At 43.4% G+C, this 24,699-nt stretch overlaps 1 protein-coding gene across 1 annotated transcript in view; it reads left to right on the top strand.

The window, feature by feature from the left end:
* AMPH (amphiphysin) overlaps positions 1 to 24,699 on the top strand; it is a 197,212-nt gene that overhangs the window by 93,889 nt on the left and 78,624 nt on the right. The window contains exon 3 of the mRNA XM_036739436.1: positions 16,427 to 16,481. Coding sequence (XP_036595331.1) covers positions 16,427 to 16,481 — 55 coding nt within the window. The remainder of the gene's footprint in view (positions 1 to 16,426; positions 16,482 to 24,699) is intronic.

Below are 24,699 nucleotides of genomic sequence, written 5' to 3'. Positions count from 1 at the left end.
ACCCAGTTTGGCTATGAAGTGAAGTTGGCAGGGTAAATCATAGCATAAGATTGTGGATGATTTTGACTGCTAGGCTGATCCTAGAAGTAATAAGGAGACAGTAAAATTTTATGAGTAAGGAATATGATATTAGTGACCTGTGCATTAGGAATATTGTGTTGGTGACTGGATGAAAGTTGGATTAGAAGTAATTAGTTCCTGTTGTCCGGATAAGAACCAAGAGGGAGCTGCATCACAATAGCCAATGGAGAAAAGGGTGCCCAGTCAAGAAAATGTGATCAAGGCTCAAAGGCTTCAGATCATTTGGGGTCATTGGTAACCATTGAGCATGAATTCTTTATCGGGGGTCCATGAATAGATTTAAAGGGGTCTGCCTTGCTCAGTAAATGTCATTGTCTCTCCACTACCTCTACCATCAAATGCAGATTCCTCTGTTTTTCATTTAAATCCCATCACAGTGGCTCCAACCCACTTTCCCAGACCTAATTTACCTTTGTCCCTCTAACACATCATCTAGAATTGAGCCAGACTCGGCTTCTTGCTTTTCCTCACACTTGACATTCCATTTTCCATTGCTGTTTCTTTGTACTGAATGTCCTCTATTCCTGAAAAATACTTTTTCCTCCTTCCTTTCCCTTCTCTGAATGGCAAAGCTCAGCTCCAATGTGACCTTTACTTAAAAGCTTTCCTTCTATTGTGCTACTAATGCTTCTCCCTCTAAAATGACCTCTTATTCATTATGTGTGTAGTTTGAATATACTTGTACATATAGATGCTATTTCTCCATAGTAGGGTGTAAGTCCCTTGAGGGCAAGGATAGTTTCATTTTTGTCTTTATTTTCCCAATGCTTGACAAATAGTAGGTACTTAATAACTGCATGCTGATTAAAGGATGAGACAAAATCAAAAGGTATTATTTCATATGGGAAGCACATATTTATATCTGTGTCAGACCCGATGTCCAAGGCCCTGGTCCTTTTGGCATCTACTGCCATGTGCGCTGGAGAACTTGCCTCATGTCCTGTTCTAGCTCAGAGATGGTTTGCTCCTTATATAACAATTATTGTGTATTTGTCTTCCATTCCTACTGTCATCTTTATCACGTTAGATTGTAAGCCCTTTGAGAGTAGGAAGGGAATGGATTCTGGGTTTTTTTAATGTCTAGCCTAGGGCTGGATTATGAGTTCAATAAATGTCTGTTAAATTAAGCTGAATTGATTATCCTCCCAATCTTAATATGAACCACGCATGGCAATGGGAATACTTTCCATCTCTGCATAGATCATGGCCGACTTAGCCTATAGAGTTGGGACCATATTTCTCAGCAGCTCATGAATAAGTAAATCTTCTGTCCTCAAAAAACAAGTGGTGAGATTCAGGATTTCTAATTAGAAAAAATCACCCTTTTATATTCCTTTGGTTTTCTTGCCAGTGATAACCCATTGGCTGCTGCTTCTGTAGTGATATGTGGGCCTTGGAGGGAAGGAGGTGGGTAGGAATTTAACAAGCAAATGAATTCAGGTTCTTATCCAAAAAGTAGAAAATAAATGATCTTATAAAATACCAACAGAGCAAGGCAAAATAGCCCCATTGCTTATGTCTCAGAGATGGGGATTAAATATGTATGAAGACCAAGACTGGGTGCAGTGCTCTCTCTTAAAATGCTGGAAGGCCAACAATTCATGAGAACACATCTTAGGGCCAACAAGGGCCACATGAAGAGGTCTTGGCCTGTTCACAGGGTGGCCAGCCTTTGTGTGAAGCCATGGTTCTGTCTGTAATGTATGTGGGGAGAGGAGTCTGTGAGGCAGGGAGAAGGGCAGTGTTAAGGAGGAAAGGAAGAATACAGTTCATGAAACAAGAGACCCAGATGAGCTTATCCCCATGGAGCACTTTGACTCCAAGGCTGAATTTGCCCTTGATCAGCCTGTACAAAGAACAATAGCAAACCAAATCTGAATTTTTTCAGTTAAAAATATTTCTTTTCTCTCCTTCCCACCTTCCCCCTCCGACCATTGAGAAAAAGAAAAGAAAAAGAAATTCAAAACCTTTGTAACAAATATGCAGAATCAAAGAAAACAAATTTCCTTGTGAAGGTTATCCTGTTAGGAATTGACCTGTGCTCATAGGTCAAAGGTTTAGAGAAAACAAGGTCCCAAATCAGAGAATTCCACAGAAAAGTGTCACAGTCATATGGGACCTCAACAAACACTGAATCCAGTTCATTCTCAAACAAAGATTATATCTTATCCCACAAGTGGCCTCCCAGCACCTGCTTGAAGTCCTTCAAGGAAGGGGAACCTCCTCCCCTTCCCCTGTCTGGAGGTAGTCCCTTCCACTTTGGGACACTCGTGATTGTTAGGAAGTTTTTCCTGCACTTGATCCTAAATTTTATTCCTTGAAATTTCTACTCTTTATTCTTGGTTTTGCCTAGAAGGCATTATAGCGATCCTGACTCCCATCTCCAAATCTTTGCACAGGTTCCTGAAGCCTGCCTATTTGGTTATTCTTGTCAATTTTGTGATGACAACTGAATCATAGCTTGTTATAGTGCATAGAGGATGGCCTCAGAGTACGAAAGTCTGGGCTCAAATACATTCTGTCACACCTATTAGCTGTGTGACCTTGGGTAAATCCATGAATCTTTCAGTGCCCCTGGTCAACACTCTAACCCTATGAATTGCAGAGAACCGTCTGGTCTGCTTTGGTGGAGAAAGTGTTCTGAGCTTACATGCTATTGGACAAAACAGATCTTCTCCAGAATGTGCCTCATCACTCAAGCTCAGATATAGACATAGAAACAAAGTTTGATGGATTCCCTTTGTTTGAAGCTGAGCTTACCAGACCTGCGGGTCAGATCTGTATAAAATCACCTGTTTATTATTTATAGACCATTTTATTTCTTTCTTCTATTTCTGACACTCCTCCTTAAATTAATGTGACATTATTATAAGACTGACAGTTGAGGAATGGACCCCTCTGTGGAAGGATGACTGTGTCTTGAAGTAGAGCTCATGAAAAAAGAATAAAGACATTTGCATCTTTGAATTAACCTAAGGATTAAAAGCTCCACAAGTTCCATGATCTCATATCTAAAACACAGTATAACCCACATCATTTGGGCCCTAGCCTCTGACATGGATTGGGGTAAAATTTTAAGAGACATCTTTTACAATTCTTTTGGTTTATTTCCATACCCAAGGAAATCCAGGAGACATCAAAGTCTGGCTAATTTTTCTCTCCTGTAAGGGACCCCAGATCCTGTGTAAGAATTCAGACTAACAGATACTAAATCTGTGAGACAGAATTTATTCAACCCAACAAGAAGTGCCAAACATTCCTGTACGTCATTGACCCCTGGCAAAACTCACCTCCATTTCCATGATCTTATTTGCAAAATATTTCCCAGTGTCTAAATGGTAGCGCTCCCTTTGTAGCACAAGTTTTTAAGGGAGGGCTTAGAGTATGAGGTGGGATGATCCCACGGGGATACTAGGACAAGGAACCAGCCCTGCCCAAGCACTCACTGCCTGTGTGACCTCTCAGGACTTAATTAAAATCATCAAAGGCGGAATAATGGAGAGGGAGCTAGACTTGGGAGTTAAGAAGACCTAAGTTCAAATCCTACCTCAAACATTTGTTTGATCCTGGGCAGAGGATTTCACCTCATTCAGCCTGAGTTTCCTTGTAAAATAGAGATAATAATACCTCCTACGTCCCAGGGTTGTGGTGAGGATCCAACATGATGATACTTGAAAAGTACTTCACAAACTTTAAAGTGCTTGTGGCAATGCGAGCTATTAGAACCACTGTCCTGCTACCCAATTGTGTTACCTTATAATGGTGCTGCTCCCATTCACACCTTGTGGTTTTATAGTTTTCCAGGTGTTTGGTTTGTGATGGTTCTAGGAGAATGGATGGAATCATTTTACCATTTGAAAAGATCCCCCATCCATTCCATTCCATCCTGGCTTGACTCTCCCCAGGTAGCTCTCATGGAATGTCCTACATTTAATATTGAGCTAGAATATCTCAGTCATGTAGTCGATTAGTATTTCTCTGAAAAGCTGCCATCCTTCTGGGGGATCCAATAATGCCATACATAAGGCACACCCAGAATCCCAGAGCACAGAGGGACCCCAGAGGCCATCAAGTTTGGAGTGCAGCTGAACAAAAAACTTTTCGGAATAGCCCCAACGAATGCCTTCAATGAAGAGCTGCCACCTCCCAGGACAAATCCTTCCACATTTGCAAAGGTCAAATTGCCCATTTATTCATTCAGCAAGAATTCGGTAGGCCACTACTGTGTGCCAGGCACTGGGCTAGGTGCCAAGAACACAAACACAAAAGCAAACCAAAAAGCAGCACAAATAAACCAACCCCTATCTGCAGGGAGCTTATATTCTACGGACGTAACTTGCTTTCCAATAAATAAATGCAAAATATATACAAAGTAGCTTTGAGGGGAGTGGTGCTGGTGGAGGGCATCAGCAAGGTCTCATGCAGGGGGTGCCATGAGCTTTGCTTTAAAGGAAACTAGGAATTCCAAGAAGTAGAGATGAGAAAGGGGAGGCCCTCCGGGCATGGAATATCATGAATATAAATGAATGAATGAAACACATATTGTCCTAGGTGCTAGAAATACATACACAAAAGCCAAATGGGCCATGCCTGCCTTCTAGGAGCTTACATTCCAAATGTAGAGATAACATCTAAAGGGAAGTGGTGGTATAATGGTGGAAAATGATGTGAGTCTCCATGCCTAAGCAGGCTGGTTCAGGGCCAGCAAAGTCTCCAAGCCCGTCCCCAAATCTCCTCTAGCTTTAGAAAACCACAGAGCCAGTGCTCCACTGGCCCAGCACAGGAACCCAGGTTCACACATATAATTTGCCCCTACATCCCAGAGGAAATGACATCACACTTCCCCTCCTTCTTTCCCTCTTTGCTTATGTACCTTCTTCATTAAAACTGAGACAAAAGATAAATGATACCGATCATTGGACACTTTCACTCTGTGTCCTTACAGGTCTGCTGTCCTTGCTGTACACTGTGAGCTAGGGAAATTGTAAATGAACGAGCTCCTGCTGGCTTCTCCTTTGACAGGCTTTTGTCCTCAAGCTTGTCAGTGATCTATTAACTTGTCATACTGTGAGGCCTGCTCCAGAGCCCTGGGGACTGCCTGCCTGCCTCTTCGGAGCCCAGAGGTGCGCCAGCTAAAGCATTCTTTGATCCTAAGTGATTGCAGAATTATAGCCACATTAGTTATTGCTTAGCGAGGTCCCTATTATGCACTCATTAAACCCAACTCTTTGATAATTTATTTCCCTCTAAACTTCAAACATTGCCAGAGATTTTGTTAACACAGATCTTAAGCCTGAGTCCAATTTAATTTAACTCTGGGGAATTAAACCAATTTGACATTTGATATTTTGCTCCTAATTCTATTCTTCTCCTGCACTTATTTGTAAAGGGAGAAATTTCTGCAAATACCAAAAATAAGCACATGACTCCTGAGGCCGCTACTTCTCCATCAACCCATGTTTGCCAAGCAAATGGAAGTCTGCCTGCAGACTGGGCACAGATGTGAGAGACAGATAGAGGGCAAAAGCTGGGGCATCTCTTTCCTCTTGAGAGAAGAGGAGAACATATACCAGCAGACCAGCGCAGGTTAGCTGTCCTCAGCTTTATAGATTGGTTCAACCCTTGGACCAGCGTCTCTAGGCTATTAGAGCTGTTTTTCTATCAGTCTTGTATGTCTTAGAGGGTTGGGCTTTGAGGTAGAGGGATAAAAGAGCCCATAATTTCTTCTAGTTACCAATCTTAAAGCTGTGCTCCTCCTCAGCCCCTGGCCATGTGTACCTGAGTGAACTTTGACCTTGAGCCTTGATCTTAGACTGCTAATAGAACAATGGGTGGAAAGATCTGAGATGAATTTGTGCTTGATATAGGGGGAACAAAGTCTTAACATTGGGAACTGTTGTATAACCCCGTCCATGCTCACTCCATACTGGCCCCCTCCATGCTCAGTCCATACTGCCATCCCTCCATGCTCACTCCATACTGCCCTCCCTCCACAGATGCTGTGTGAGGAAACTCACCCAGTCCTGGATCTATTTCCCTCCCATCCCTGGCCATTCACTCTCACTTTTACCCTGTGGTCTCTCCATCTGACCCTGTCAAATGCTATTGAAGTACCAGACTGGAAACTCTTCATTCCCAGGCTGAAGGTCTGACTTGGTGTCCCGGGTCTGTCACAACTGCCTGTGTGAACTTGGGGATTTATATCAGCCCTCAGAGCTTCCGTTTCCTCAACTGCAAAGTGAGGGGGTTAGATTCAATGACATCTCACATTCACTCCAGCTCCACCTTCCCGTGATTTTGGCAGTTTTTCTGTGGGAGTTTGGGGTGGGGTGGGGTGAGAATTTGCAAAAGAGGGGAAATGGAGATCCAACAGTCTTGTCTCATGCCTCAAATATCAGGAATCCCCCTTCCACAAAGTGGATGGGAGAAGGAGCTCTTGGTAAATGGCCTCAGTTTGTTTTTGTGACATTTCACAGTTCTGTGTGACAGTAGATTCAGCTATTTCCTCTATCAATGAATATCTCCTTTGTTTGCAGTTTTTTGCTGCCCTCAGACCCTGAGCTGGCCCACTCTCCAATTCCAGGAATTCAGGGCCGTGTCAGGCCCGACCAAGTGTCAGAAGCTGCCTGACCTTGGCCATACGTTTGGGCAAACTGCAACATGCCAGGGGTATCGCTTCTGGATGACCTGAGTTAGTTGTCGGCCATGCTCAGGGTTGTTCGCCTGGAAGGGAAGTGCTGGCTCCTGCCCGCCTCCTCTCCTGGGCAAGCTCAGTGCTATTTTACAGAACAGAATACTCATTTTCTGTCCTAAATAGGGAACAACTTCACCATCTAGAACTGGTGCCCCCGTCCTTGTCATTCAGTCACCTAGTTCAGCTGTGAGAACTGTCATCTAGCCCTCATCCAGAAAAATGAGGAGTAGAAAAGAGCCATCGAGGCCTCATGTGGCCTATATGGATTCTGTATTGGACCATTAAGCTTGAATAATTCACCAAGAATTTTTCAAAGATTCATAGATTCTATTTTTTAATACCTACTGAACCAAAAAGACAGGTGGCTTGTAATCCTGAATACATTTATCTAGTAATAAAAACCTTCCTAGAACATGAATTGGTCCAGGACATTCTGCAGCATCTAATCTAGCACAGGCTATTTGCTAAATGAGAGAGGTGTCCATTTGAGAAAGAAGACATGGAATTCCTGGGCTGCACCCTCCAAACTGGACTCCTAGAATATGTCCTGGAGGAGCTAAGCCATTAAGCTTTGAGAGGCCCAGCCCAGGGCCATGATGCTTTGTTGGTGACAGCCCAGAGCCCACTCCATCTAGCTTGTCCTGAACCCTCAACCATCCTTCACCAGGCATCTTCCTGCCCTACCATCCCGTCCCATCTTGTGTATCTCCCTGCCCCCACCCCTACTGCCTCTTGTTTTGGAAACAGTTACCAAACCAATGCTTTCATTTCTTCTGGAAAGGGCTTGTCAATCACCAACTCTGTGGCGCTACCTCCATTTCTGTGGTGATCAAGACCAAGACATTCCCTTCTCTGGCCTCCGTTCCCCATAGGGGTTGTCTTCCCCTATTAAAATGCTCACTTCCTTATGGAAGAGACTGTCTCTGTTTTATTTGTATCCCAGTGCTTAGCACAGTGCTTGACATATAGAGCTTGATAAATACTTGTCTCTTTCTCTCTATTGCTTTCTTCCTTCCTTCCTTCCCGCCTTCCTTCCTTCCTTTCATTCATTCTTCCTTCCTTTCTTTCTTTTTTTTCTTTCTTTCTTTCTTTCTCTTTCTTTCTTCCTTCCTTCCTTCCTTTCTCTTTCTCTTTCTTTCTTTCTTTTTCTTCCTTCCCTCCTTTCTTCCTCCATCCCTTTCTTTTTTCCTTCCTTCCTTCTTTCCTTCCTTTTTCCTCCCTCCCTTCCTCCTTCCCTCTCTTCCTCTTTTCCCTCTCTCTCTTTTCTTTCTCTCTCTTTCTTTATCTCTCCCTCTTTTTCCTTTCTGCTTTCCTTCCTTCCTTCCTTCCTTCCTTCCTTCCTTCCTTCCTCCCTCCCTTCCTCCTTCCTTCTCTTCCTCTTTTCCCCCTCTCTCTTTTCTTTCTCTCTCTTTCTTTATCTCTCCCTCTTTTTCCTTTCTGCTTTTCTTCCTTCCTTCCTTCCTTCCTTCCTTCCTTCCTTCCTCCCTTTCTTCTTTCCTTCATTCCTTCTTTCCTCCCTCCTTCGTTCTTTCTTTGTTCTCTTTTTCTTTCTTTCTTTCTTTTTCTTTCTTTCTTTCTTTCTTTCTTTCTTTCTTTCTTTCTTTCTCTCTCTCTTTCTTTCTTTCTTTCCTTCCTTGGGGGTTTAACAAGTGGGAACATTAGCTGGTACAGAGATCTGATCAGTCCAGTGACCAATGCTGACTTAAGAGTTCTGATGGTGAGGTGAGCCTGTCACATCTGGACAGAGAAGTGGGAGGCTAAATGTGTAGGCTGAGGCATACCTTTTCAGACATGGGGAGAGTTGATTTTTGTCAGCTCAACTGTACCTATTTTTTTAACCAGGGAGTTCTGGTTTTTTTTTTAATAGGAATATAGAGGAGTAAATGGTCTATGATTAGCTATGTGCTGGCAAATGTTTGATGCCTGGCTCTCCTAAGACAAAAGTATAAATGACACCTTTAAGTTTAATTTGCATCATTAACATTTTCTTTATGACTTTTTAAAGTTTAAATAATCAACAAAATAATGAAACCAGCTCTAATTTGTAGCATTTGCTGATTTCTGAGTTGTAAATGTTCACATCAAATGTTGAACAATTGTTTCTCCTGAGCCACTACAAGCTGGCTTCAGAAAACACCTAAATGAGACTGTACTGTAAAAAAGAAACATTTTTAAAAATGTTAAAAAAGAGAAAGAAACCTAGTCACAGGAAAAGGGATTCAGTGCAGGAGGGCATATGGGATAGAACCTAGGAGTTGACTCTGTCTCAGCCTCTGTCCTTAGAGCATTGATAATGCATAGGGGTTACTTGTGTTCCCTGTTCCTGCCCTGATGGGCTAAGATGGCCCTAGGCTGGATGTGCCATGGGCTCCATCCCCACCTCAGCCTGACCCTTAAATATGTATCCTTTTCCTGAATTCTGACAGCTTATCTCCCCATACAGCATCTGAGTAGCACACTGTGCCCAGAGCTTCCCTACTTATCTATCATAAACCCCAAGATGGCATGGTTACCACCTCTCAGCATTCCCATCATTGGAGCAGCTAGATAGTGTAGTGAATGTAATACTAGATTTGCACTCTAGGAAACCTGAGTTCAAATCCTGCCTCAGACACATATTAGCTGTGTGACCTTAGGTAAGCTATTTACCCTTTCTATGCCTCGTTTGTAAAATGAGGAAATTGGACTCAAAGATCTCTCTGCCCCCTTCCATTTCTACATCTTGTGATCCTTTGGTAGCCGGTCCCTTTTTACTGAAAAGGGTCTATTTCAGAGGCAGTTAGGTGGTGCAGTGGATGGAGCATTGGACCTGGAATTGAGAAGACCTGAGTTCAAATTGAGTCTCTGATACTTAGTAGCCATCTGACTGGGCAAATCACTAAGCTTCTGTCTTAGTGAAAAATGGAAACAGTAACAGCACATACAATTTCCCAGGATTCTGTGAGGATCAGATGAGACGATATTTGTCAGCATGCTTAGCTTTGTGTTGGGCATATAGTAGGTACTTAATAAATGCTTGTTCCCTTCCTTTACCATTTGGTGAATGGCCTAGGATGCTTCCCCTGCTTTGTCTTTAGTAGATCCCTCCTTCCTAGCACCTCCATCCTCTGAGTCACATCATGGCTTCTTTCTGACAGGATGGTCTGCAGGGTCCTTCCACCATGATTTTCCTGCTTGGATTTTCACCTGTAGGTTCTTCAGCCTGCTTACCCCTGGATCAATAATGAGCTAGTGACTTATTGCAATGCTAACTGTGTGACAAGAGGGAATATTAGAACATTATGAGGAAGCCAGCAACCCAGATCTCAGCCACTACATTCATTCCATTTCCAGTGGGACTCAAAGGTTGTATTCAATTGGCCTCTGAATAGACCTGGGCCTGCTCCACTGCTACTCAGTGGCTATTCAGTCATCATTTGGGTGTATGGGCTGTTCAGGGAGGATTAGCACCTCTTGGGGGAGGGCTTGCCAAGCGCTTTTCAGAGCTGCTCATCCACCTTTGGTGAATACCTCCACCCAACTCTCACCTGTGTCTCCACAAAGCTGTAGCATATGCAGCGGCCACACTCCATAAACTCTTCATCTCAGCAAATGGGCTAAACTAGGTTGAGTTAACCAATGGACAGGCCTCAAACCCATTAGTGAGATAGAGGAATGTCTACCCCAAGCATGTGAAGATGTCCCCAGGTGGAGTGGGTGGATGAAAACAGTTTGTTTCAATGGTCATGAAGGTGGCTGAAGAAGGCAGTGGAATGTTTAGAGCTTGGTCAGACATTGAAGACACCAGGGTCATTCACTGCATCCTGGACCATTGCCAGTCATCCTGACTTTTGTCCTGCCACTGGACATCAGTGACTCTGGGAGAGAGAGTGAAATGGATGATGCTGCCTCACTTAAATCCAGTTCACACAGGAGTCATGTTGATGTCATTGGTCCTTTTTGAAATGAAGGGTAAACAGCAACAACAGGGGTTGCAGAAGGCCTCTCCAAATCTGAGATTCCATGAAAAATATGCCGGGATTAGGGTAGAGCTGGCTGGCCATTTGCCCCACTTTTAAGCTGTGTGAAGCAGTGAGATGGACCCCTTTCTCATAACAGTCTAGCCTGTGTGGTGTGGATCCTCAGAAAGGAACATAAAGAAAAATTGGTCAGACCCTCCTGCAGGAAAATTGTAAACACTGCACTTGGCCCCACAAAAGGATGCAGAGCCCATCCTCCTTCCTCATTCACTGTACAGGAATGAGCTGAAAGTGCTGGTCCCAAATTAGTCCAGGTATTGATCTCTTCTAGGATATCAGCCCTGTCCTGGCTTGTAAGATTCCTCCTTTCTCCCAAAAGAGACTTTGCTGACTAGAGGCATCTCTTGAAATAAGACCATGGTCCTTATGTTCCACTTCTCAGCCAAAGTCCTAGAAACACTATTGAGCACCATGGACAGAGTGCTAGAACTGAAGTCAAGAAGACTTGGGTTCAAATCCTGCCTCATGCACTTACTAGCTGTGTAACTCTGGGCAAGCCACCTCTCTCTGCCTCAATGTTTTCATCTATGCAAGGGTATAGTGAAACCATTTACCTTCTAGTTGTTGTGAGCATCAAATGGGATAATATTTGTAAAGTGCTTTGCAAATTTGAAAGTATAGAAATGCTAGTCATTCTATTATGGAAATGCTTTGCATGACTACACATGTATAACCTGCATTGAATTGCTTGCCTTCTCGAGGAGATTAAAGAGGGAGGAAAAATGGTTTTTACTAAAATTATTTTATGATTGTTTTAACTGGGGAAAAACAAAATACTAAATAAAGAAAACAACATGCAATTGGGGGAAATAAAGTACTATCTAAAGTTTGTTAAAGTGCTAGTCATTATTATTAGTTCTGCTTGGTGCTGACACTTCCTCATTTCCCCTTCTTAGCTCATCACTCAGCTAAAACTTCCGCTACCAAAGACCTAGGAATTGTCTTTTCTTGGTCTTCATCCCTTTGTCTTCTCTTGCAGCCTTTATTGCCATTGACCATCCTCTTTTCTTGGATACTCTCTTCTCTCTGGGTTTTTATGACACATCTCTGCTTTGGTTTTCCTCCTACCTCTCTGACCATTCCTTCTTTGTGTTTATTGTTGGTGCACCATCCCTATCAAACCTCCTAACTGTGGGTGTTACCCAAGTCACTGGCCTCGGCCCTCTTCTCTCTCTACACCTGGGATTATTAAGCTTCTTTTGTAACCTGGACCCTTTGAGCAGTCTGATAAAGCCTAGCTTATCAGTATTATGTTTAAAATGCCTAAAATAAAAATGCATAGGATTACAAAGAAAACCAATTGTATTGAAACCCAGTAATCAAAATATTTTTAAAAATAAATTTAGTTCCTAAGTTAACAACTTCTGCTTTACACTGTTCTCTCTCTCTTTCTCTCTCTCTCTCTCTCACTCTCTCTCTCTCTTTCTCTCTCTCTCTCGCTCTTGCTCTGGCTCTGGCTCTCTATGCCTCTGTCTCTGTCTCTGTCTCTATCTCTATCTCTGTATCTGTCTCTATGTCTCTCTGTCCATTTCTACCTCTCACTCTGGCTCTGGCTCTCTCTGTCTCTGTCTGTCTGTCTCTATCTCTGTGTCTCTATTTCTGCCTTTGTCTCTCAGTCTGTCTCTGTCTGGCTCTGGCTCTCATCTCATCAGCTCCCATGGGTTTAATTTTCTTCTTTATACAGATGATTCCAAGATTTCTGAGATCTATAAATCCAGCCCAAATCCTTCACCTTAAAACTCCAGTCTGACATGACCAACTGTCTATTGGACATTTTAACCTGATATTTTTTAAGGGTCAGCTCAACCATGACCTTCTACATGAAGCTTTTCTTTGTCTCCTCAGATCTGGTACCTTCGCCAATTTGGGTTTTTAAAAAATATTTTAAAGCTATTATAAACTCTATTTTATTTTGTGCATACACATGTATATATGTACATTTTGAGCCCCACCCCCATCCCCAACACACACCTTGATGCTTAATAGAATAGAAGCTTCATGAAGGCAGGGACTGTGTCCTTCATGGCTTGGTGTGGCTGGCACCTCACCCCCTGCTTGGCACATATGATTTGTTTAATCCGTGATTTTTGGGTTATTGAGAGCACCACCAGCAAAATAGTCACATTCTCTCTCAAATTCGAAGCAACATGGAAGCAAGAAGACATTTGTTAACAAATTTCCTTTCAAAAAGATCCATTGGACTTACCCGTTGAGTCAAGGGCATAGCGACTCCCCCCTGCCACGCCCCTTCATTCCGTTTCCAGGCAGCCCTGCTGACCCGCGTTGTTGTGGCCAGCAGAAGGGAACTGAGCACTGCTCCGGGGCTGGTCTACTCTGCTTGACTATTAGAAACGAAGCCACCTTGGTCAGCTCCTGCATCGTGAATCAACCTCTTAGAAGCGGGAGGTTTGCGCTCTTGGTGGAAACTAGGGCATCAGACTCTCAAGGTCAACACTTGCCACAAGTTTAACCATCCAGAGTAGGAAGTGTTTCATTGTATCCTCAGCACCTACTACACAGTTCCTGCAAGGTAGGCGATGGGGGAAAGGAACAACCGCTAGGGGACGCCACAGTGCACATACATAGCATCAGACCTAGAGTCAGGAAAATCCGAGTTCAAATCCAGCCACAGATAATTGTTAGCTGTGTGACCCTGGGCAAGAAACTTTAACCATTGTCTCAGTTTTTCCATCTGTAAAATGGGAACAATGATAGTACCGACCTCCCAGGAGGATCAACGAGATAATAAATGCAAAGCTCTTAGCAGAGTGCCTGGCACATAGTAGGCACTCTATTAGTATTATTCAGTGTCCATCTATATAGAAAGTCATCCTTGTATTTATTGCAACCTATTTCAGCTTATCTTAAAGAGATTAACTCTCCTGCATTCTAGGCTTACTGTTGAGTCAGACATCAGCTTTCATCTGGGATTCCAGAACTGAATACATCTCGCTCTTCCTGCCTTTTTTCATTTCTAGACATTCTCGGAGAGTTTATGGCTCTTCAAGCTCACCCTGACCCACTCAGTTTCTAGTTATTGTTGTTTTAATCCACTCTTTCTATTCTTTCCCTGAGCCCAGCCTTAAATTGCTATATAATGTCCTAAGGAAGGTGGGGAGAGAGGGGAGGACCTACTAGTAGAAACATCCATTTACTCAAGGAAGTCTTTACGCCTGTGTTCATACCAGGCATGTCTGGGGACAAATGACAGCTGCTCACCTTCCGTTCTGTCTGTCTCTGTCCTTCTATTTCCTTCTTTCTCTCCCTTTCTCACTCCTTCTATTTTTCCCTCCTCCCTCTCTCACTGTTTTTTTTTTTGTTTAAATGTTTGCTATTTTCAAAATATATGGAGTTTGAGGTTGATTTGAAGAGTTGCTTCCTATTTTGTTTATTTGTCAAGTCAATATTTTGCACGTACTTATCTCTTATATCATAAGCTCCTTGGAGGCAGGGACTATTCATTTTTGCCTTTTGTGTATGCAGTGTCCAACACACTACACTGGCTGACCTCAAGTCATCACTTAATAAATGTGGTTTGATGTGAAGTGAATTATTAAGAGGGTAATCGTGAGCAAATTGTGCTTGGGTCCACATGCAAGTGCCAAGAGAACACTTCCTTGGGGAGCTCTTTTTCACTCACACCTGAGCACATTTGCCTTCTGATTTTGCCATTCTCTTGGCCTTGGATTTATGAGATGCCTAGGAGAAGTTCCATTACCACTAAGAAAATGTCAATGACTCAAGTTTTATTGATTTTTTGCTTGGTCTGTGAATAGTTTATTTGCGCACCCCAGTGGTTGTCTCATGGTCTTCTGAAGGCAGACAGCTTTTTTTAGAGCTGCTTCTGAGTTTGTGTCTCTAGGAAGAATCATTTAGAAATGACTGGCTCTTGGATACTTCAGTTTGGGGAGGGAAGGGCAAGTGTTAGAGGTGGAGGAGAGCAAAAATGGGGAAAGAGGAATGTCATGTAATAATGAAGTTCTTTAGGAATGGCTAAGAGGAGTAATAGGGAATGTGGCTGGAGAGGGGGAGGAGTCAAACTCTGAAGGGTCTTAAATGTTAGACGGAGGAATTGGTAGCGGATTCTACAGGGTGTCCCCAAAGTCAGGACACATAGGCAAAAATGCATATTTTCAAGAAATGAAATGAATGAAATTTTCAACAACATTTTATTTAATTGGAATATTAACAGATTTTAGCCCCCTTGACTTCTTTTTCTGAGGTATGCTAAAGGAGGTGTACTCAATGAAAATCACAGGTGCAACACACTTGACTGAATGCATAAAGAGTGAATGTGCTAAAATTGATGGCAATGTGGAGTTATTGCATCGAGTTCACGTGGATCTTGCAAAGCGCATCAACCTTTGCATCACAAGTGATGGAAATCATATTGAAGATGTTATTTGTTAATATTCCAATTAATTAAAATGTTGAAAATTTCATTCATTTCATTTCTTGAAAGTATGCATTTTTTCCTTATGTGTCCAGACTTTAGAAACACCTTATAGAAGGAGCAAGAAAACCTGAAGATTTTGGAGCAAGTTACTGATAGGATCATAGGTCAAATGGACTTGGCAGGGACCTAGTCCAATCTTCTCTTTTTACGGATAAGGAAACTGAGGCAAGCAGAGGTTAAGTGACTTGCCTAGGGTCACACACCTAATAAATGTCTGAGAAATTATTTGAACTCAAGTCACCCTAACTCCAAGTCCAGGGCACTATCTTAGCTGCCTCAGACCCTGTGACGTAGGAAGATTTTTTTTAGCAGCCGGTGTGGAGGTTGGACTGGAAAGGGAAGAGCCAGGAGCCAGAAGGACCAATCAGGAGGTAATTGTGGTAGTCCAGGCTAGAGATGCCTGGGGCCTGAGCTGGGGGCTAGGCTGTGTGATTAAGAGAGAATAGTGCTAAACCCAGAAGATGCTGGGTGGGTAAAAGCAACAACAGCTGGTAACTGATAAACTATGTAAAGTTGGGTCTTTATCCTGCTGGCTGCAGCATGCACTGAGCTGTAGCCATGTGTATTATAGAAGTCATTCTCACATTGAATCTGTCCTAATTTTACTGACAGACCTTAAAGAGAGGCATATGGGTGTATTATGTATGTATGTGTTCGTACATAATGTGGGTATGCACACACAAGCCTCAGTTCAGTTCCACTAACATTGATCAGAGTCCTACTGAATACCAGGAACTTGGCTCCAGGTATAAAAAGACTAAAATCAACCAGTCCCTCCACAAGCTTCTATTTTATTGGCGGAAAGTAAGGGCTTACTCCATTGTAGGTCACTTTTTTGATCACCCTTCGTCTCCTTTTGCTTAATTAATTTTAGGTTGAATCTTATGCTTCTTAAAGCCTGAGCAAGTCAGCATCAGTGTGCCTGGACTCAGTGTGTCCATTTGCATAGAGAACTCCTGGTGAGGAAATTTCTTCCATGGATGCTGATGGGTACCACCTGCTTTATAACTTATACCTTTAGTGGGTTGCTTGGGGGAGCAAAGAGAGTGGATCTATTTGTTGGGTCCAAAAGCAAGGTCTTTGAAAAGAATGCCAGACTCTGATTTGTTCTTCTTCCAAATGCTGTGTTTAAATTCTAGTTATGAGTATACAGCACCTCATTTCTGTTATTTTCAGGCAGAGGGTACGAGACTTCAGAGAGAACTCCGGGGATACTTAGCTGCTATCAAAGGTAATGATGTCTGAGATGTTTGCTATAAAATACCCTACAAGAGACGGGAGAAGGGTCTCACAAAGGGGTAAGGGCAGGTAAGTGGAGGAGGGGAGCAAATTACACCAAAGGCCCCACCCCAAAGCAAAGCCTAGATAATGGCTGGGTGGGGAAGCTGGTTGACTACACTTGGACCTTTCAGCTATAGTCAGCCTCGTAAAACAACACCATTACTGGGGTATCCTCAAATAGGATAGCAAGGCTGGTTTCAACACTTGTTGTATCTGTGGATTCACTAATGAAAACCCTTCTTTCACTGACTGAGATCACAACCCTTCCCTGCCTTAGTAGACAGTTTGCAAGTTGCTGTGGCTAAAACGTTCATTACTTGGAGTATATCCTTCTGGTGATAAGCCTCTCTGAATTTAGTTAGACTTGTTGATGGATCTCTCTCTCTCAATCTCTCTCTCTCTCTCTCTCTCTCTCTCTCTCTCTCTCTCTCTCATTCTCTCTCTCTCTCTCTCTCTCTCTCTCTCTCTCTCACACACACACACACACACACACACACACATCACCATTGCTAGGCCTCTCCTTGATGTCTTTCCAACTTTGTCAGACCTACCATAACACAGGCTTCCAAAGTCTAGCCTTTAAGAACCCCGGCTTGTCTCCAAACCATGATGTAACATTACATTAGGATGTAAGGATCGTAACAGCAACAAGAGATTTCTAGGGTGATAAATTTCTGAAGTACTGACCCAATTGCAGTCTTGTGAGGTAGGTAGTAAAAGTTATTATCATCCCATTTTAGAGAGAGAGGATTGAGGCTCAGAGTGAAATGCTTTACCCAAGATCACACAGCCAGGAAGTAAGAGAGAGAAGACTCAAACCAGCCTTCTGATTCTAAGACCAGGGTTCTTCTCACCATAGTTTGCTGTGCCTCCCAATACTAATCCTGATACTACTAGTAATAATTTGCTGAAGCTGTTTGTAATGAGCCTGCAGAGGACTTCTATTCAACCCCAGAACACAGTTATTTTATCCACCTAATCAACGGTCCACAGAGCATGAAACACAAAAGAATGATAGTTGGCAAGTGACCAGTGTGGCCGCCATTTCTATGTCAACTCATGGTGAGTATAGATGAGAAGGAGGAGCTTATAAAAAGAGCCACCATTTCAAACACACCGGGGGTCATTGAGTGCTCTCCTCACAATGTCCCTGTGAAATAATCATAGTAGGAATAATAATATCTCAAGTTTGCAAAGGAGAACAATGGGGCTAAGAAAGGACGAGTGATTTGCCCTAGTAAATGATAGAGAAGGGACATAAACTGAGATTCTATGCCTCAGTTTCCTCATTTACAAAATCAGGTGCTTGGACTACATGACCTCCAAGGTCCTTCGCACTCGGATCAGGCACGCTCTCCCTTGTACTGTGTTTCCAGTGACTTTTTTTTAAAAAACCAACATCTATCTAAATGAGTGTTTTGCTTCCAAATATTCCTTTTGCTAGGTTCCCCATCTATGCCCATGATGTTGCTGTTGGCTTCCAACATGCTGGAGTTTGCCTCAGGCTACATCCATCCATTCATTGATTGATTCATTCTTTCAAACAAGTAGAAAATGTGAAGGATAAAAGTTAGAGAAGACACAATTTCTCCTCTCAAGGAGTTTACAATTTATTCAGAGATTTAAAACATGTAGATAAATATCTAGGAAACAAAGCAAAGGTATGGGACTCCCTCTAAAAATCCTTTACCAACATGATAATGGGGGAAAAGGAGAGGAGACAAGTAGCTTGGGAAACTTTGAATTCTTTAAAAATTTATGGTAAGATTCAAATGAGATAGGGAAAAAAGCTGGATAGTTTTGTGGTTAATTATGTAGTGCTGAGTAAAGTTCAAAACCCAAATATACTGAATCTGAACCCTGGACCTATGCACTGCTCATAGGACCTGGTGAATCATGAGCTATGAGAATGAGAGGGACCTTTTTAATAAGGTCAAAGGAAGGAGAAAACATATGTGAACTTACTGGGACATGCATTCCTCCTCAGGTCACGTTTGATTTTTCCATTAAGGTCCAAACACATAATGAACAACATATGGGCACCCACTGCCAAGGCTAACAGTAGGCTTCAGCTCTTCGGCAATGTGTACACTCATGCGTAACAGCTGACAAAAGAAAGTTCCAAGATGATATTTGCTAAGCAGAGTGGATGTGGTGCCCAAGAAAAATCATGCAGGAATGAGAGCGATCACTTCTGATTAGAACACTCACTGAGGGCTTCCTACTGGGGTCGTCGCCTGTGCTTTTGAAGGATTTCCACCAGCAGGAAGGGTAGAAAGCTCAAAAGGAATGCCGGGGTGAGCAGCTTCTGCTAGTTTTGTTAATAACTTGGGGATATTTGACAGTCGGCCCTCAGGTCCGTGCTGTATATTCAAACATGGTAAGCCAGCTCGGAGCTGATCCATTTCCCCACCCTGCTCGATGGAGACAGTTGTGATGATAAACTCAAGGGAGATGTGGAAGGTCAGGGTGTTGGCAAGAGAATCACCAGAAAAAATGAATCCCTGGTTTTTGGGGATTTTTAGAAGTCATGGATTGTTTAGAAATGGGCCTTGAAATTTACCCTCCAAGTTCCTTTTCACTCAACATGAATTAACTACCAAGCATTATTTTTTTAAATCCTTTCAACTTTGGCATAAAGCTTCTGAGATTTTTTTTTTCCTTGAGAATTGTGAGGTTCCCTGGCCTGTGATGTTGGCATGTTCAGAGCAGTAGGGAAGGGCACAGGAAGTGATGCCAATGAGACCACTCTTCCACAAATGTTTATTAAGTACTTAGACACTGAGGAAGCAAAAAACAGGGAAACAAATCCACAGGGAAAAGCGTCCAGGGATGTACCTTTGTCCTGAAGAGGCTTCCCCTGGCTCTCTTGTTCTCCCTCCTTCCAGCACTCAAGTGTGCCTTTACAGTATAAAGGTCCATTGAGGAGGCCAGGGCTCTCCCGACTTTTACTCTGCGGCCTCTAGGCAACCTAAGGATGAGAAATGTTGGCACCCCCTGCAGGGCTACTCCTGTCTCCAACAAATCAAGTCTGTCGTGAGCTCCCTGATAATGGCAGCAAAAATGCGCTTTTGCACTTGTGAAAATCAGGACAGTGGTAGAGGGCAAGGGTACAAGGCTTTGGAAGCACAGACAGGGCAGTGAGAGTGAGTCTTGATACTGCAATGTTGGAGCACAGTATCACTTCCTCAAGGGGAGTTCACTTATTTGGTGGAGTCAGCCATGAGAGAAGCAGTCTACCACACTGACTTTAAGTCAACGGACCCAGGGTCATATCTCACCCATCTCACTTTCAGTGTGACCTTGGACAAATCATTTAATTCCTCTGTGCCTCAGTTTCCTCATCTGTAAGATGAAGGAGTTGGACCAAATGGCCTCTAAGGGCCCTTCCAGCTCCAAGATGATCATCTTAGGATTCTATCTGATGGCCAGGACTATTCAGAACTCAGCCAAGAATAGATCTGGGAAAGGGCCTCTGGGGAGTCCAGATGGCTGCTTTACTCATGGGTGATTCTGTGGGGCCCAGCCAGAGCCCAGCTAGTCTTTCTCTAGACACAATTATAACCAGTTGGGGTAACTGTTTTCCCAGGACTCAGATACGCTGAGAGCAATGAGAAATGACAACTGAGAGCCAGCAGTGGAGCAAGAGGACACACACACACACACACACACACACACACACACACACACACACACTTTAAAGAGCAAATACAGGAACTGAGAAAGCAAGCAATCTGGAGCCATTTGGTCTTGGAGCAAACATTCCTGGAGATCTCCGTATGCAGCCCCTGTACCCCACCCCCCTTCCTGGAGTGTTACGCACCAACTCCATTTTAATACAAGGCTTTGGCAGGGTGGGGGCCTCCAGTGGCCCAGATCACGGCCACACCAGGCCACTAATAATAAGGACACATCGAAAGCTTTGCCTGAATGATCTCATCTGAGCCTCGCAGCAGCCCCGAGAGGAAGATGACAAGTGCATCATTTCCCTCATTGTGCTCCCTAGGAAACTGGGACTCAGAAAATGACTTGACTGTGGCCAGTTTGGAAACCAATTTCAAATGGCCAGATTATTTTTTCTTCCTTTCTTCCTTCCTCCTTAGTTTCTTCCTTCCTTCGTTTTCTTCCTTCCTTCTCTCCTTCTTTCCTTCCTCCTTCCTTCCTTGCTTACTTCCTCCCTCCTTCTTTCTTTCCTTCCTTCTTTCCTTTTTGTTCCTTTCTTCTCTCCCTCCCTCCTTCCCTTCCTTGTTCCCTCCTTCCTTCTTTCCTTCCTTCCCTCCTTCTTTCCTTCCTTCCTTCATCCCTCCTTCCCTCCCTCCCTTCCTTCCTTTCTTCCTTCCTTCCCTCCCTCCCTTCCTTTCTTCCTTCCTTCCTTCCCTCCCTCCCTTCCTTCCTTCCTTCCTTCATCCCTCCCTCCCTTCCTTCCTTCCTTCCTTCCTTCCTTCCTTCCTTCCTTCCTTCCTTCCTTCTTTCCTTCCCCCTCCCTATTGGAAGTAATAACACCTTACTGATATAGCAAATTAAACTTTTCCTAGTTTTTCTTCTCTATTATATCACAGTAGGGTCACATATAAGCCCTGATCTTTGTTAGGAGTGACTGATTTCAGCTGCATGGTCATTTTCCCAATGCAAGCTTATCCTCCCAGAATCTGGACTGTTCCAGCAGGGGGGCCCTCAGAGGCCATGTGGCACAACTTGTACCTCCCTAGACTCCCCTGACAGGGGTCAGCCAGCTTCTGCTTGGGGATCAGCTGTCCACATTTGGACAGCTCTAATTGTTCAAACATTGTAAAAATGTGAGAACTGAAAGAAAGAGAAAAAGGGCGATTACCTTCGAGCCAGGCTCCTCTCTGGATTCTTTTTCAAAACAATATTGTGATGTAATATGATGATATGATATGGCATACGATATGCATTTGATAAGTATGAGCCATGTTGTTCATTCACTAAGAAAAGGACTAGTGAATCCAATTTTCTTTTCAATATACTAATTGTTTATTCGACCAAGAAAAAAAAGTGATTGACTTCTGTTGGCATACTTGGAAGTGACCTGCAGTCAGGAGACCTGAGTTCAAATCCTACTTCCTCCTTCCCCTCCCCCAGCCTAGATTTCCTCCTATGCAAATTAAGGATCACGATATTGTTCATGTCTCGGCTACTGGGTCGTTATTCGGAGAGCTCTCGAGCCCTCCGTAAATGGGAGCAGCTATTATTACTAATCTCAGCACACTGGGAATAGCCAGGTACAGGGATGCATTTTCGTTTAGATTTATTTATTGGGTTTTGTTTTAACATGGTGGCGGGCCCATAGTAATCACTACCATTAATGATTGTTTATTAATTGAATGTCATGGACAGACATCTGGAATAGACTTGAGGCAGGTAGGTGGGGCCATGGACACAGCACTGGACTTGGAGTAAGGGAGCATGAGTTCAAATTCTGCCCACACTAGGTGTGTGAATCTGGACCAGTCATTTAACTTCTGCAAGCCTCAGTTTCCTCATATGTAAAATGGGGGAGGGCTGAAATTGATGACCTCTAGGGACCTGTCTCACTCTGATCTAGGATACTGTGAATCCTAATCCTTTTCCCTCTTTCTCTCCTTCAGTAGCCATTTAACTGGAGAGAAGGCACTTACTATCTCTGTGGCATCAGCCGGTTCCCCTGCACTGGCACGCTCAACACACCTTCACTCTGGAACATAGATTCTCGTAGAGGCTATCTCCTCCTTTAAGATGCTACTAAGTTCTTCATGAACCCTCTCTTGGTCCCCCCAAAGGGTGGTGCCCCTCCCAAACTATCTTGTATTTAATTACTTTATGTTATGTACATATGAAGGCAGCTAGGTGACTCCGTGGAAAAAATGCTGGCCTGGAGTCGGGAAAACCTGAGTTCAAATCCCACCTCAGACATTTATCAGCTAGATGGCCCTGGATAAGTCACTTAATCACTGTCTCCCTCAGTTTCCTCATCTGTAAAGTGAGGGAGTAGACTAGTTGACCACTAAGACTCCTTCCTGCCTCTGACACTTACTGGCTGGGTAATCCTGGGCAAGTCATCTAAAAACTGTCTGCCTCGGTTTCCTGAACTATAAAATGGAGGTCATAGCAGCACCTCCCTCCCAAGGTTGTTCTTGAGGAGCAACTGAAATGCTACATGTACAGTGCTTAGCACCGTGCCTGGAACATAGTAGATACTGAGTAAATGCTTCTATTCTCCCCTTCACCAATGAAGAACACATTTTCTGACTGGGAAGACTACAGACACCTTTAAAATATAGATGGCATACATGTACAGTCAATAGATCCACATACACGTACATTGTTGTTCAGTCCTGGTCCCGTGGACCCCAGCGCGTCAGTACCGCCACAAGATCTTCCTGTCAGAGACACGGGACTGGTTCCCCATCTCCTTCTCTAGTGAATTAAGACAAACAGGACCAGGTGACTTTCCCAGCGTCACACAGCCAGTAAGTGTGCGAGGCCAGACCTGAGCTCGAGTCTCCCTGGCCCTGCTCCTGGGCCGCCTGGCTGTCTGCAATGGTAATTAGAGCTAGCGATTTCTTAATCCTCATAACAATTTTGTGACGTAGATGTTTTTATTGCCATTTTAACAATGGTGAAATTGAGGCCAAGAGGTTAAGTGACTTGCCCAAGGTATCACACCTAGTGCTGTCTGGTGCCATTTTGAACTCAGATCTTCCTGACTCCAAGTCTTGTGCCCTGTCTGCTACACCACTTGGCTGCCTTAAATTCAATCTGTACTGACTCTACCTAGGCAGAATTCCTTTTCCATGTCAATGATGGTCCATCTAATAGTCTCTGAATAGTCAATAAGTCCCCATATGATAAGATACGTCTAATTAGGCGTTTCCATCCCAATATAATTTGTGATCCTAAATCCCAGGTGAACGATTGCGCCTACAAAGAATGGCAACTGATAGAACCAACACAAACCCAAGAAGATTAGGAAGTTGGTGACTTTTTGGGAGCCATCCGTCCTTCCATCTGAGCTTCTGGTTTTGAAATCCTTTAGTTCTCTACATGGAGATATTTTTCACTTGGACAAACTGGACAAGCTGGAACCTTCTGCCCAAACTGAGCACTTGACCACAGCTAATGCTGGGTGAAAACTGATCATCTCACCCTGGCCAGGCATAAGAAGGAAAGTCAGTGAAAATTTTATCCTCCCCAAACCAATTACCAAAGTAACAAACTAAGAGGAGAAATAAATGCCCAATTCATGTGTGTAGTCATGCTTTGTTCCCACTATCTCTGCAGCTTGAAAGATATAATACTTTCCTCAAACAAAATTAACCCTGATATACCCAGTGAGGTGCAGCTAGGTAGCACAGTAGAGAAAGACTGGGCCAGGAGTCAAATCCAGCCTCATATACTAGCTGTCTGACCCTAGGCAAGTCACTTAATTCAGTTTGCCTCAGTTTCCTCATCTGTCAAATGAGCTGGAGAAGGACATGGCAAACCACTCCAGTATTTTTGCCAAGAAAACCCCAAATGTGGTCATGAAGACTCAGATTCAACTGAAAATGACTAAACAACAGCTATGTAAGGAGAGAAAGGAAGAAAGTAAGGAATGAAAGAAAGAAAGAAAGGAAGGAAAGAAGGAAGGAAGAAAGAAAGAGAAAGGAAGAAACAAAGAGAAAGATAGACAGACAGACAAATAGATAATTTGTTGTGTGTTTTTTCCTGGCTTCAAACCTGTATTCCAATCATATTTGCTCAGCCCAAGGACAGATGACAGTTTTCCAAGATTTTCTCACATTCCTTAGTTAGCTGCTGAGATTTGCAGCCCACTGTCAAGCTGTTGTCAAGCTCAGCCTCATGGGCTTGTGCCTCCTCACTGAAATTTTAGGGCCCTTTTCTCCTGCTTCTGCTATTTTGCATCTTCTCTAAGAAGCCTTTCCCCATCCCTCTCAATCCTAGCATCTCCCCAGTTTATCCTGTCTATAGCTTATTTGTACAGAGTTGGTTGCATGTTGTCCCCTCCGTTAGACTGGGAGCTCCTTAAGGGTACGGAGTGTATTTTACCTTTCTTTGTATTCTGAGCACTAACAGAGTGTCTGGCAATTAGTAGGAGCTTAATAAACAATTGTTAACTAACTGCTATGACATGGTTTTAAGTATTCTCATCACCCAGTCACCTTCTT

Source organism: Trichosurus vulpecula, chromosome 9, assembly GCF_011100635.1.
Source record: "Trichosurus vulpecula isolate mTriVul1 chromosome 9, mTriVul1.pri, whole genome shotgun sequence".
Taxonomy (NCBI): domain Eukaryota; kingdom Metazoa; phylum Chordata; class Mammalia; order Diprotodontia; family Phalangeridae; genus Trichosurus; species Trichosurus vulpecula.
This window is presented reverse-complemented; position numbering and strand designations above follow the sequence as displayed.